At 40.8% G+C, this 15,008-nt stretch overlaps 1 protein-coding gene across 2 annotated transcripts in view; it reads right to left on the bottom strand.

Annotated features, from left to right (window-relative positions):
* The window catches only part of PRKG2 (protein kinase cGMP-dependent 2), a 94,270-nt gene extending 84,001 nt beyond the window's left edge, over positions 1-10,269 (bottom strand). The window contains exons 1-2 of one of the 2 annotated variants that reach the window (XM_016156263.2): positions 10,232-10,269; positions 490-963 (exon numbers count right to left, since the gene is read on the bottom strand). In XM_016156263.2, the coding sequence (XP_016011749.2) occupies positions 490-950 (461 nt within the window). In that variant the 5' untranslated portion in view covers positions 951-963; positions 10,232-10,269. Of the gene's footprint in view, positions 1-489; positions 964-1,212; positions 1,253-10,231 lie in introns of those variants that run through there. The other variant, XM_016156264.2, reaches the window with a different exon arrangement.
* Positions 10,270-15,008: the final 4,739 nt, after the last annotated feature.

The following is a 15,008-nucleotide window of genomic DNA, read 5'->3' as shown; positions in this document are numbered from 1 at the left end:
GTTCAATTTAAACTGTGGGATGAATGACTTAATTTAATTTATCTTCTTTTAAGGCTCCAGGTTATTTCTCTTTCATTACATTCAGAAACTAAGTGCCAGGAAGTGTTTTTTATATATATATTCATAATTCATTGTGATTTGTGTGTAATTTTAAGTCCACTCCTATAGAAAGAGAGAAGGGTAGACTTCCTAAAACTACCTCTTCAGTCCCCTAGGGTTTTTGAGATAATGAAAATGACTTTCACAAACTCAGCTCCTCAGAGGTACACATCACAAATCAAAAACCAGGTAAAGTGTAATTCTTGCCTTAAAGAACAGTTCTCCTTAAAGAGGGACCCTTTTGCACAACAAATGCTTTCAGAAGCCCCTGTATCTCAAAACCTACAAGGGTTAATATGCTCTTTACCATTGAGAAGGGTTAATAAATATCACTGCATTGTTTCATAATAATAAAGCCATCTGAGTCAAAGGCATGTGGGAACTTCCTACCTGGAATCCTTCCTGATTCTTGCTTTCTCAAAGGAAAATTCAGGTGGTTTGTTGAGGTCATAGGTCCGGGTTGTCGGCTCGGCAGACACCCCAGCCTTTGCTCCCCTCCTGCTATGGAGAGAGAACAACCCTGAGGTCTTCCGGTGGACCTCGAGAGGCACTTTGTCTGGAGAGGCCTGGAGCAGGCTTCCTCCCTGCATGTGCACCACATCCTGAAGCTTGTTCAGCTGGATGCACTTGTTCTGGAGCTCCTCCGTGAGCTCAGCGATGGCCACAGTCTGCTTCGACAGCTGCTCCCGCAGCTCCTTCAAAAGGTACTCCCGCTCCTGAATCTCAGCATCCTTCCTCCTCAGCTCTCTCTCCAGCTCTGTCACCTTGCTCCTCAGGGCATCGGTGGTGAGGTTCCCAGAGTAGCCATCTGGATGCTTAGAATGTTTGGGTTTCACTGAACCATTTCCCATTTTGCTCAAGGACCTGAGAAAGAGAGAGCACAGAATTGGGAATTACCCAGTGGAGTTTCATGTCCCAACAGCCCCCAACACTCTTCTCATTCTAATCCATTTCATGAATAGAAACCTAGCGGTAATCATTGTTTGTTAAGCACTAAATTCCCCCATGCTTCCAGAAAGAAAGCTATTGATCCATTTCCTTTATCCCTTCATGAGGAGGAGTTGGCACTTGGTTTCATTGTTCCCTGTCCCTTTGCTGACACAAGTATCACACCTGAGCCTTCTGCAAAATGGCCTGTGTTGCCTGCTGTTCTCTTTGGTCATTCTCTCAGACAGCTGTAAAAAAAAAAGCATCATAACAGAACTGCAGTTTGGATGTCGGCACAGCAAAGATAAAACACAAATAAGCAGCTATAGCAGCGGAGGCTTGGAAATGTCACAACTCTCACAGCCTCCTGTGCTAGGAAACCAACCCCACATTTGGAAAATAACACATCTGCACTCCTTGGGAGTTGGTGTTGCTTTATTAGTACTTTTCTCCTGGCATATGTACCTGTTAAGTTTTGCATTTCTGATAATGCTCCCTGTTAAAAACTTCTGGATGTGGTTACTAGAAGATAAGACAGAGTAATGAGGATTCTTTGACATTCTTTATATCCTAAAGCAAGGATGTTTAAAAAATGATGACCTATGGCGCAAGGCTCCACTCTCTTCCTGTTAAGAATATCCTCAGTGTAGACCCCAAAGTGGTCATTAATCCAGTAAGTCTTGGGATATGATACACAGATCAATATTATTCGAGATGGCTTTAGTTGATTCAGAAACATTTTTTAGTGCAATCGCTACATATTTATTTTAACAATCATTAGAAATATAAATAATCGACATCACGAAGTTGTGATTTTGTTCTTATTGCTCAAGTTGAGGCTAAATTAGATGTTTAGGTTTACCGAGTCAATTCAATGAAAATAGAAAACAAAACATGTTCAGAGAATAAGCACATGTGAGCAAAATCAAAAAGAACTTGAAAGGGGAAAGTTGGGAAAATACCACCTTGACTATTAATTATGATAAGTTTAAGTCTTTTTAGGCTACTTATTTGAACTTCATACTTTTGCATGTATAGTTTTTGACAGCCGTAACCCAAGAAGCATTATAATACTTGTAAACTAAGTTTGAATTACTTCTCACTATCTAATATCAGAAGAGATAAATTAAACATTGAACTTATGTAACACACACATTCTTGCCCCCTCTCCTTCCAAATTTCAGATGCGGAGATAAATGAAACACTTAGACTGATTTCACTAGCTCTGCTGGAATAATCGTGACCTCGACAACAAAGGAAAAGATGCAAAACAGCCTCTAAGTTTCAAACATATGAAACCAAATAGCCAACGCAGGTTGCCTAAGATGGATGGTACAAATAGAAAATAAATGTACTTATAAAAGTAATCTTAAATACTCAGCTATTCTTCATAGAAGTCAGGTTCAAAGTAGACACTAAGAAACAATAGCCCCCAGAGAATTGCCTTAATATGTTGCAGAGATGTGGCAGGTTTGACCTTTGAGTATCTGTTGACTTGGCAGCATTTACTGTTCTCAAATATTAAATATCTAAAAAGGTTGAGGAGACTAGAATTCAAAGAGAAGACAAGAATTCAAAGAAGTAACCCTGGACATCCTTGCATTCTGAATAAACAATTCAAAAGACATTATACTGGGACTTAAAAATAACCTTGAATGAGATTCTGAATGATAGGCATGAGAAGGGCATCCCCAAAGATATCTGAAACCAATGTGTGCACGAAATTTTAAGGTGTAGCTGTGAGCCATCTTCTAGACACACATTTTTGGTTTATGGACAAGCATTTGCAAACCAAGGCAGAATGGAAGGAGGGAAGTGACTGGAGGAAAAGAAATTGCCTTATAAAGAAAAGTGAACATAAAACTTTAAAATCTAATATTAAATTAAAAACACATTTTTTTATTCTTTAAACAATTGTTTACTAACAGGTACTATTAATTATTACAGTATCTGTCATGTACTATATATTTCAGGGCCTAGCTCCATGAATTTGTTTTAAAATTTGACACAAAACAGTTCCAGCATTCTAAATATGAAAAGGCTTAGAATCAGTTTTGCTTTATGTATGGTATTCAATACATTCTGTACCAATCCAATAATTTTACAAACCTGACACACAGTTAGGTAGAGGTTAAACTCTCCTAAAACACCAACTATTCTCTGGTTTTAATGAAGTCAGTTTGGAAGCTGTATAAATCTTTCAAGCTATTTAGAATTCCAAAGAGGGGTGAAATGAGAGTAGCCAATTCATCCTTCAAATCATTAATTTAAGATATGTAAGTAAGTTACTGAATGGCTCAATACTAAGTCTGATTTCTTAGTGAGTTCACCCATTTAAATTTTGTTGTCCCTCAAGCCAAGACTTCAAGTGTCTGGCTTCATAAAACCTAATTGGATTCACTGTTTCCTATATCATTCACTAAGACAGAAAAGCTGTTTCTCAAATATGTATTGCTAGCCACAAGGAGAATTGAACCACAGGATGTTGCTCCATCAATCTAGTAACTATAAGTTATTAGAATCATTCTTATAACCAGAAGGCAACACATAAAGTAATAAGACATGAGTTTGGAGATTAAGATCAGGATTTAACAGGAGTAATGGAGGGTAGCTATCCAGGCTAGGAAAATAATCTTCCCTTCCCCAGCTGTGTAACTTTCTATGAATTACTTAGAATACTCAGTTTTCTAATCTATATAATGGATATAATTGTAACCAACTAATAGGGTTATTACGAAGATTATGTTAGCAAGGTATTCTGAGCAACATCAGGCATGTAGTAAGCACCAAGTCGGTATTACACTGTGTGACTAGACAAGGCACTTAGTGTCTTGATGTAAGGACATGCCCAGGGAGGATCACTGCTGGATAGAACAGAAGTCTAGTAAACTGGAGGTCTTCCAGACAAGAAGTCTTTAAAGATGCAAATTATTCCCCTGGGGGAGGGGAGATTTTATTCTGCCTGAATTACATCTTTCATTAAGAAAAGAAGTCATTCTGGAACAAACAGTCTGGGAAACCTTCCCAGTTAAAGGAAGCCTATCAAAAGATGAAGAAGAGAAAGCTTCATGAATGACTCAGCCCAGGTACCAGGGCACTAAGGGCTCTTCCTTTGTAACTCCCTGATGGAACTCTCTTTGCACATATTGCAGTGAACTCCTTAATCCAAAGGACCCACCTAATTATCTTTGAAGGCAACAAAAAACATGGTTAACTTCAAAAATGGTATTCTGCAGCCTGAAACAGGAGAGAGGAATATAATAAGAGGTGGCATTTAGCGAAAAGAGAGGGAAACTATATAAAATTATCAATTATTATTAGATTAATCATGATTTAGGAAATGTCACATACAAGAAGTACCTAAAAAAGACTCAGGAAAAGCAAAATTTACTCTGAAGGCTCTTGCAGGAGATTAATACCTGGCAGTCAATGTGGAAAGAATTTGGCTTTGTTGTCTGTTTTTTCCTCCAGCCCTAAAGTAGTTGAAAACCAAAATCTTGGCTCTGACGTTGATAATATCTATTTCTCTCTCTACCCATCTGGAGTCTGATATAAATACACACACACACACACACACACACACACACACACACACACACTCACGTCTGTAAATACAAAAGATGGAATAGTGATGGCTAAAGTTATAGAGCCATAGACCCAATCCAAGCACTTTCACTTAGTATTTATATGCCCTTGAGCATAATATTAAGGTTGTGTCAATAATAGAAGAGAGAGATAGACATATAGCTAGATCAACAGACAGATAGATAAAATATCATTGTATATTATTTAGAGCTGTTAGAGAGTTAAATAAGATGAACTATGATAAGGATTTAGCACAATGCCTGACAGATAGTGTGCATTTAATAAATACTAAATATCACTATTATTATTACTGTAACATTACTCAACAAAATAACCCATCTTAGTAGAAAAACATATTGATCAAACAAACAAACAAAAAAAACTAGACCAACATAATATTATAGGAGAACAAAGTCAAAGTGTTACCAGACTTCAAGATTTACTATAAAGCTGCAATAATTAAGACAGTATGATATTGGTAAAAGAATAGACGAATAGGTTAATGGTATGGAATAGAGAGCCCAGAATATACACTCACAGAAATGTAGTCCACCGACTTTGGAAAAAGAAGAAAGGCAATTCAATAGAGAAAAGATAGTCCCTTTAACAAATTGTACTGAAACAACTGGGCATCCCATATGTAAGAAAAAAAATGAATCTAGACACAGACCTTACATCTTTCATCAAAAATTAGCTCAAATGAATTAAATACCTAAGTGTAAAACACAAAACTATAAAATGGCTAGTAGACGATACAGGGGAAAATCTAAGTGATCTCAGGTTTGGTGATATTTTAGATAGAACACCAAAAGTACAATCCATAAAAAATTGATAGGTTGGACTTCATTGAAATTAAAAATGTCTACTCTACAAAAGACGTTTCATTAAGAGAATGAAACAATAGCCACAGACTGGGAGAATGTATTTGCAAAACACATATTTAATAAAGGAGTAGTATCCAAAATATACAAAAAGCTCAACAATAAGGAAACAAATAACCCAGCTGAAAAGAGGGCAAAAATGTAAACATACACCTCACCACAAAAGATACACATGGTAAATAAAAATATGAAAAAATGCTCAACATCCTATGTCAGTAGATAATCTCAAAACAATGAGATACCACTGCACACCTATTAGAATGATCAAAATTCAAAATACTGACAACACTAAATGCTGGAGAGGATGTAGAGTGGCAAGAATTCTCACCCACTGCTAATGGGAATGTGAAATGGTATAGCCAGTTTGGAAGACAGTTTGGTAGTTTCTTACAAGCTCAATAATCATACGATCCAGTCAGCGATCATATGCCTTGGTATTTACCCAACTGATATGAAAACATATGTCCACAACAAAATTTGCACATAGATGTTTATAGTTGCTGCCAAAACTTGGAAGCAACTAGGATGTCCTTCAAATGGATAGATGGATAAACAAACCGTGGTACATCCAGACAATGAAATATTATTCAGTGATGATAACTCACAACAATCAAGTCATGAAAAGGTATGGAGGAATTTCAAATGCCTTACATATTATTAAGTAAAAGAAGTCAATATGAAAAAGCTACATTCTGTATGATTCCAGCTATATGACATTCTAGAGATAACAAAATTCGTAGACGGTAAAAGGATCACTGGTTGTCAGGGACTTGGGGAGAGGAAGGAAGAAATGAATAGATGGGACACAGGGCAATTTTAGGGCAGTAAAACTATTCTGTATAACACTGTAATGATAGACACATGTCTTTATACATTTGTCCAAACCCATAGAATGTACAATGCAAAGAATAAACCCTAGTGTAAGCTATGTACTTTAGTTAATAATATTGGTATCAATATTGGTTCAGTTGTAACAAATGTACCACACTGATGCAAGATGTTTAGAATATGGAAAAGGTGGAGTATATGGAAACTCACTTTTCATACTTTTCATTTAATTTTTCTGTAAACCTAAAACTGCTCCTCCCCCAAAAAATAGTCTATTAATTTTAAAAAAAAAAAAAAGAAAGAAACATGGACTAAGGAATGAAAGTAAGGAAGCTGATAGCATATTAACAGAACAGGCTGAAATGCATGATGGGTGAAGGAGAGTGATGAGAGATAGGGCTGAAAAAGTAATATACTGAAGTAAGATACCAAAAAACTTCATATGCCATATTATAGTATTTTGATTTTAGTGTAGATCAAGTTTCTTTCAAGTTATATGGGCATATTCGTCCATTAGAAAAAAATAATTTTCTTGGTAATAAATATGGAATGGAGTGAAGAGTTTAGAGGGAGAAAGACTAAGTAAAAGGCTATTGCACCAAACCAAGTAAGAGGTGATGAGGACAAGATTAAGGCCAGACAGGGTCCCAACCCTATTCTAATATCCTGAACTTCTTGAACTCAAGAAAAAATGAATCATCTCCATTTTTTGGCCAGAAGAGAAAAACATTATCATGAGGGATTTGGCAAAAGCTAGAGGTAACTCTGCAATTTCTTTCCCTTTAATAAATCATGAAAAGTAGAATATATTATTTTTCATGATATGGGCAGTTGAGCCTGAAACCAGAGGAGTGAATTATACAGGATTTTATGAAACTGATGCATGTGGTGTTATACTTAACTTTGTTTTGCCAAAATTATTTTAAAAAATAATTAACCATCTTTGAATATATAAATCCCCGCTTCTCTTCCCTGAAGCAAACCACACAGAATTGTCCTTGCGAAAAACAGTGCAATTCCACATCTATGCCACAATTAAAAGCATTTGTCCATCTGATCTTGTGACTGTTGACCTGAGCTCAATTTTAAATCTACTGCTTGTTTTCTCTGTCTAAAGCACCTCAATTTGGAGAGTAATTTCCTCTTGCCAGGCAGTCACACAAGCTTCTTATTGTACTAGTTTTGGCTACTCCAGAGGTTGACTATATCTTTGAATTGCCCCTTCCCCTGCAGAATGTTCACAGTGAATTTTATTAATGCCACATATCCTATATTTTCACTGCTGAGTTTGGTGGCATTCCATTCAACTATTTGGGGGTGGTACAGTATCTTATAAACAGGCAAACACACAGAAATATGATTGTATAGATATAAGTCAGGAGGAGACTGTAGCATACAGAATTTCAGTAGTGATAAGAAAAAACAAAGATTTGGCAGTTTCCATTGTGGCAACGGGATAAGAAATGATGTCACTAGCCAAAATGAGGAGCAAATTTCTGGGATAAGAGAGTGGGCTTAATTTCAACACACTCAGGTTGAGGGACCTATGGAAACTTTAGGGTCAAGGAGTAGCGTAGACAGCAAGAAATGAGGGACTAAAAAAATCAGAAGAGGGGAACTGAAACATTTGGCAATCATTGATATAGAAGTAGAGGCTGAGAAGTAGATGATTGGCAATGATGAGAGGAAGAGTACCTAGTAGAGACCTATATGAAGCTTGAAAGAAAATCTAGAGATAGGGTAAGAAAAAGATATTTCACTTTTTGGTAAAAATGAAAGAGGATGTGGAGAGATTAGTAATAAAAGACAAGAATGGTGGGAGGAATACTGCAGGGGCAGAATCTCTAAACGTGGTAATACAATAGCTGTACAGAAAAGGAGAGTCAAAGATGATTCTGATGTTTTAATCTAGGAAGGCTTGGAAAAGGGTAGTATTATGAACTCATTCATTAATTCATTCAAAAACGAATAGAGTACCATGTATGGGTTAGACACTGTGACACTGACCAAAGTCAGGAGAAGGGCACGCCTTATGGAGATGGTAATGAGTCCGCATATGTTGAATTTGAGGTGCCTGTGGGTCATCAAGGTGGAAATGTCCAGCAGATAGTAGCAAAGAAGAAAGGTCAAGGCAAGAAACCTCTTCACAGAGGTAAGAATTGAAGTCCTGTTAGTAGATGAGATCACTAAGGGAAAAAAGAAAGGAATGCCTCTATTGTTACGTATGTACATTTAGATTATCTGTGGATATTATCTATAGGTAAATAGCAGGAGGAGAAGCAAATAACAAGGATGGAGAAAGAAGAGTTGTACAAATAAGAAATCCAGGAGAGGTATCAGAGAGGCCATGGAGATAAGATTTTCAGGAGGTGAACAGGCTGCAGTTCACATTCCACAGCAAATGAGATCAGAAGGAAAAGCACTGAATTTAGATTTCATGCAAAAATCAGGCTAGAAACCCAACTACAAAGGATCGTGGGAAGAACTAATGCTGAGAGTAGAAACCTCAAGATGGTATCGTGGTTCATAAAATGGATTTTTAGAATAGCGTAAACTTGAGAGTTATTTATAAACCCAGAATGATGAACTAGCAAAGACAAAGAAAATGAAAACATAGGAAAAGATAGAAAAATAGCCTAGAGGAAGCAAGACAACATGTGATCAAAAGACCTGGGCAAATTCCAGGCAACCTATGCCTTCAGTGTGAGGTGAATTAGCCTCACTTGTAAGAATTTCAGAGGACTAGAGTGAAGTGTTTCTCACGAAAGAAAACGATCTCTGTGCACCATCTTTCGTGTCCTCTGTTCTTAGGTGCACAGGGTTCTAATGGAGAAGATGCCTCCTGTTCTCCGAAGAGAATCCTCCACTATATTAGCTCCTCCCGTGTAAAACCAAACAAGAGTACTGGCAATAGTCATTGAATGCATGTGGGGTGATTGCCTTGTCTAGGTGTTAAACAGAAATTCGAAGAGAGAGAGAGAGAGAGAGAGAGAGAGAGAGAGAGAGAGAGAGAGAGAGAGAGAGAGAGAGAGAGAGAACTGGAGGCAGTGTGGGTGGGTGGCAGGTGTTCCTTGCTTTCTCTTTATAAAAATGTCCCTAGGAACTTTGGGAACAACATGGTATGACACAGGAGAGCAAGTCCAGGATATGTGCTCCTGTTTGTGCTCTGGGAAGGGAGGAGGTGAGAGAGAGCCTGCAGTGAAAATGCACCTCATGAAGATGAGGAAACCAAGACGTTTGACCTTTCTACCTGTTAATTCTGCCTGCATTGTTTCTTTCTAGTCTCATCTCTGGCCTCAACTGCTTTGGATGTGCACTCTAGTTCTCAAACTTGAACCCACTGCGTTTTCTCTCTCCCCAAAGTGGTTGAATTACTGTTTTTGTATGCTCTTGTTTCATCACTAGAAAATACAGTGCGAGAAATGCGAAAGCGCCTCATGGTGCTGAGAGTGCCACAGGACACCCACACAAGTTTACAAGGACTCCTAAAGTCCTTGCCCGAGTCATCTTCCCCTAGCAGCTACCCAGAGCTCGGGGAAGCGGAGCCGGGAGCGCACGCCCTGACAGCAGCGCCAAACCCCCGGCCAGGGCTGCTCCGGGCTAAAGGCGTGAGAACCCTGAGGAATCCTCACTGGAGCAGATCTGCCCTCCCACGCCCCTCAACTCTCCCGCCTCTAGCAGAGCTGCTTAAAATCAAGTAGCCTTCCCTGCCTCCAGGAGCTAGCGAAAGGCTGCCACACCAAGGGAACGCAACGCGTGCACACAACCACGGCAAACAGCACAGGCACAACACCGGCTGGGTGTGGAATAGAGGCGCACAACATGCCTCGAGCGCACAGCCTGCACACGCGCTCACCCGGACCCCGTCCCTCCCAACGCACCCCCTGCGCCCCAACCCCCCGCGCGCTAACCTCACCAGACAGCCGGGTAACTTTCCAGGTGCGCAGCTTCTCACCCCGGAGCGGCCACCCCTGCGTCTCGGCGTACTCTCCCACGCCGCCCTCCCCGGTCTCCTGCGGCGCCAGAGCCGAGCGCAGATCAGCTCAGCCAGCCCGGGCCGAGAGCAAGGCGCGCGGCGCCGACCAGGGGCTGCCGGCACCGCCGCTCCGGCTACGTGGGAGCGGGGGGCGCGGGCCAGTGCGCTGCGGGCCGGAGCTGCGGTGGCGTCGGTGCTGCCGCCTGGCTCCTCCGCCGGGGCCGGTGCGGAGGAGACGCGCAAGGAAGGAGGGAGGGAAAGAGGGAGGAGAGGAGGAAAAGGAGGGGGCGGGGGTCAGCCAGGGCTATGGCGTGGAAGAGCCAGGAGCCGCGATCCCTAAAAGTAGGGTCATCCGCGTGCGAACACACACCAGACCGAACCTTTACTTCCGAGACCAGCCGGTGGCGACAGCCGCAGTCTGTACTTTATACCCTATTCCTTCTAGAGTGAGGCAACTTAAGTAGGGAGATAACATCGTGGTTGTAAGCATTTTTTTTTCTCCACCATGTTGTTATTATTTCTATTTCAAGTGTGTGGGAAGAGGAAAAAGGAAAGTTCAGGGAGGTGCTTCTCTCTCCCTTCCCCTCCCTTTGCCCCCACCGCTCCGGTGTGTTTTCACTGCAGGCTCGCTCTCACCTCCTTCCTTCCCAGAGCACAATCAGGAGCACGTATCCTGGACTTGCTCTCCTGTGTCACACCAATGCCCTTCTGGAAGACACGTGACCCTGGAGCAGCCTGGCGACGCGCTCTTCCCGGACCGAAGTCATAACTTGCATCCAGTTCTCCAATTCACGTGATGCTGGGGGCAGTGTTTTGAACCCTGTTCCAAGGGCCAGAGATTATACCTTCCTGCGGAATCTCAAGGTCTTTGGGCAGGGAGCTCTCTTCATCACCCAAGCTCTCCCCGCCGCCTTTTGATTACATGTTTTTTTCCTGAGGCTTGCACTATGGTTTTCTAAATATATATATGTACCCCACCGCATTATTTGCTGTGCTCCGGAGTTGTGATCTTCGTGTGGCTTACCCCCTTCCCTCCTGCCTCCAGAGGAATTCCACTGGCATATCGCGAGGACAAGGGCAGTTTAGTGTTGAGGAATGGCAAGTACAGTGAAGGTCTATTCTTCACTGTGCTTCTAGAGAATGTTAGAACCCACCTCTCTTGGGTATTAAGCCACGTGGTGGCAGTGGGGCTCCTGTAACACCGGTCTGCGCTAGTACATACATAAACATATAGAAATGAGAAGAATATAGTCCTGTTTGTTTTTGTGCTAACTGGGAAAAAAAAATAAGAAAAAAGTACAAAGTACTTTTTCATGAACATATGTCATTTTATGCAGGCCTTCAAAATAGCCCAACTAGAGGAGATGGGGATGAGGAAGAATTCCATAAGAAAAGAGAAAATAATTAAGTCATTGTTAAGTCATTGTAATAATGGACTTTTTAAGTCAATGCACTACATTTTTATATAGAATTTAACAGCAAAGAAGAGAAAAATAAAGATTTCAAAGTCCATACTATCATTTAGTCCAGTTTTTGTCATTGTTTTTAGGGTTTTTTTGGGGGGGGGGTTTTGTTTTGTTTTGTTTTTTTGAACTGCGAGTTAGTAATGGGACCAAAAATTAATGTATTGGGTGAAAGTTTGTGTTTTTTTTAATGAAATAGAATAAAAATATTATACTACATCATGGTAGTAAAAGTATGCTCTGTAAATCTTTCATTTTAGTTAGATATGTGTGTACTGGGTAAACCATGTCATATGTATTTTCTTACTTGTTCCTTAAGGTAAAAGCTTGAAAGCCATTGATGTAATGAAGGCTGTTGCCAAGGGCCATGTAACTAGTCAGAATTTGAGTGGAAACATAGATTCCTTCCCAGTGATCCTCTGCTCTGTCAACAATACGACGCTGAATTGTAGAGAACGCGGAGGAAGTTGAGGAGGAGGAAAGGGAGAAAAGTGACCATTTTTGAGCCCTTTATTCATTCTTTCAACAAATGTGCTTGAGCAGCTCCTACGCCTCAGGTCTGATGCTAAAATATGGGAATTCGATGGTGAACAAAATCAACATGTGATCTTGGCAGTTTAGAATCTACAATTTAGTGGAGGAAAACAGACATCAAACAAATAAACACAAAAGTAACTATGTCTGTGATAAATGCTATGATGGAAAACATGAGTGGAAAAATATATGGGGTCATAATTTAGATGTGGGAGGCTGCAATTAATCATTAACCCAATTTAAAATGTCTTAAGCAATAAAGAAATTTATTGTTTCATATGACTAGAAGTTCTAAGGTCGAGCAGCTCTAGCTGATGAATTCAGCAACTCAGTGATGTCAGAGAAGGCCCGGGATGTCCTCATTATCTCCCCTGCCATCTCTAGCACACCAGATTTGTACCCAGGTCTACCCTACCATGGTCCTAGGATGGCTGGACCAGCCCCCATTATGACAGAAAATCCTAACAAGGTCCAGTCGTAGCAGAATGTGTCTCTTTTCAAGAGTAAGGAAATCTTTCTCAGGAGCTTCCAGTAGATGTCCTCACCTGTCATTTTTCCAAATTGCCTCACATGCCCACACCTAAATGCTAGGAATGGAGCAGAGATTACTGCAATTGGCTTAAATTCTTCAGCATTTGCCTCTGAACTCTTCAGTATTGTGTTCTTTGAGGAACTGATACCTGAACAAAAAAGGGAAGGTGGGAATGGATGTTGGGTAGGCAATCTAGAGTCTGCCATGGAGGCTCAGGTATGACTCCTCTGAATAAATAAATAAATAAATAAATAAATAAATAAATAAATAAATAAATAAATAAATAAAAACATTTAAATCTATGTTGAGTAAGAGTCAGCAAGGAGTGAAGAGGCAGCACCTTCAGACAAAAGAAATTGCGCGTGCGTGGGGTCTGACTCTGTCCTGTGCTGTAGGCATACATGCCATGTCTCATGTACTCTGAGGAGATAAACGAACCTCAGGAAGCAGACTCAAAGTGTTGAATAACCTGATCACGTTCACGGAGCTAATAAATTGTAGAGCCAACCTTTCTAACTCTAGAGCCTATTTTTTGACCTCTTCTGCCTCTATGGAGACAGTGTGAAGTCGAAATCCACTTTGTCTTTCCTAGCTACTGAGGAACACAGCCCATCTCCTGGGCCCTCTGCAAGGCTTCCCTGGGCCTGCCGGTAGGTAGTGCAGAACGTGTGTTCATGAACAAACTCCCACTGGGTATACCTCTGCTCCACCGGGGGCCATGGTCTCTGCCAAGAATTGTCACTAGAGCACTAGGGTTTTCAAGATGTCCAAGCTCGGGGACAGCCTGTGGAAAAGTGGAAAGTAAAATGTCCACCTTTGTGTTACACACAGAGAAGTCTCTAAGCAGCCTCAGTGTTGTGTAGATACTCTTCAGTTTTTTTTCTACTTTCTCTTTCTCGCACGGACCTGCATCCAAGGCACTGAACTGGGAATAGGTTACAGTAATGCCCCCATACTGAACTCAGACTCTCAAGCCTCTGGACCACTAAGTTCTTGTTCAAGCTCTCCAGCCTGAATTCTGCTTTCTTGGGATAAATTCCCTCACAAAAGTCTTGATAGTTGCTCTTAGACACACACTTCTGTCAGGCCACCTCATCAGATCAGCCTTTGTGCTCACATTCGAACCCCAGCTGGAGTACTCCAAGGCATGAACTGAACTCCTTACCATGTGTCACCAGAAAAAGATTTCCTGAGGGTATGAAAGGGACAAAACCATCTTCCTGGTAGCCTCCACTCCAATTTCTCACTATCTCTTTGGTTTTACTCCCTTCCCTGCTTTATTCTTTTATTTGTCTACTGACTCGCTTATCTCACCACACTGACCCCATGGGGCAGCCATTGCAATTGCTAAAGCTAGAAACAGGTCACTGAGCCCTTTTCTCACATACATTTGTTTTACTGTGACTCTAACCCAGACTGAATATCACCATTTGCCTTTGATATTCCTGCTTTCCAGGCACCAGCATCACTAATATGGTTATGAAACTGGGCCAATTGATTCTGCCACAGTTTTTCTATTATCTAATCTCCATGCAGCAAACAATACCTTTTTTTACCCCAAAGCCATTTATTTCTTTCACGAAGTCTCACTGATTCTGCAGGACAGTGGTTCTCCTCTGTGAGCATGCTGCTCCAAATCACAAATATTTGTTAACTTATCTATCTCCCTTATTCAGAGAAAGGACTCTGTTGCATTAATTCTTATATCTTCAGAACATCAATAGCTCAAGTCTTTTCAAAAAGCAATCAAAAAAATTTCACTCTTCAATCTACTGTCTCTATTTTCTTCAAAAAGCAAAACAGAACAAAAAACCTGTTTACCAAGATACTAGAGACTTGAGAGAGACCCCTATGCTCTCTCTGCTTCCTCTGTGGGAGCTTATTACTAACATCACGTAATTTTCCAGGCCTAGCTCTGGGAGCACGATTCTGCATTTCACTCCTGTCTCTCCAAGGAGACAGTGGTCTCTCATTACCAAATCTCTCCCTGCTGATCCCTGGTTGGGAGGAGAATGAGCCCCATGGGCAGTGGCTCACAGCACATTTGGTTGGTTTTTACAGCCCCTCCAAGTAGCATCCAGAGCCTACGAATGTCCCCAATTTTGAACTGACCAGTCTCTTGTCCATGCTCCCCTTTCATGTCTTCCTCCCTCTACTCCCACTCCTACTCATTCTAAATTCCC

The sequence above is a fragment of the Rousettus aegyptiacus genome, unplaced genomic scaffold, assembly GCF_014176215.1.
Source record: "Rousettus aegyptiacus isolate mRouAeg1 unplaced genomic scaffold, mRouAeg1.p scaffold_m13_p_10, whole genome shotgun sequence".
Lineage (NCBI taxonomy): Eukaryota > Metazoa > Chordata > Mammalia > Chiroptera > Pteropodidae > Rousettus > Rousettus aegyptiacus.
This window is presented reverse-complemented; position numbering and strand designations above follow the sequence as displayed.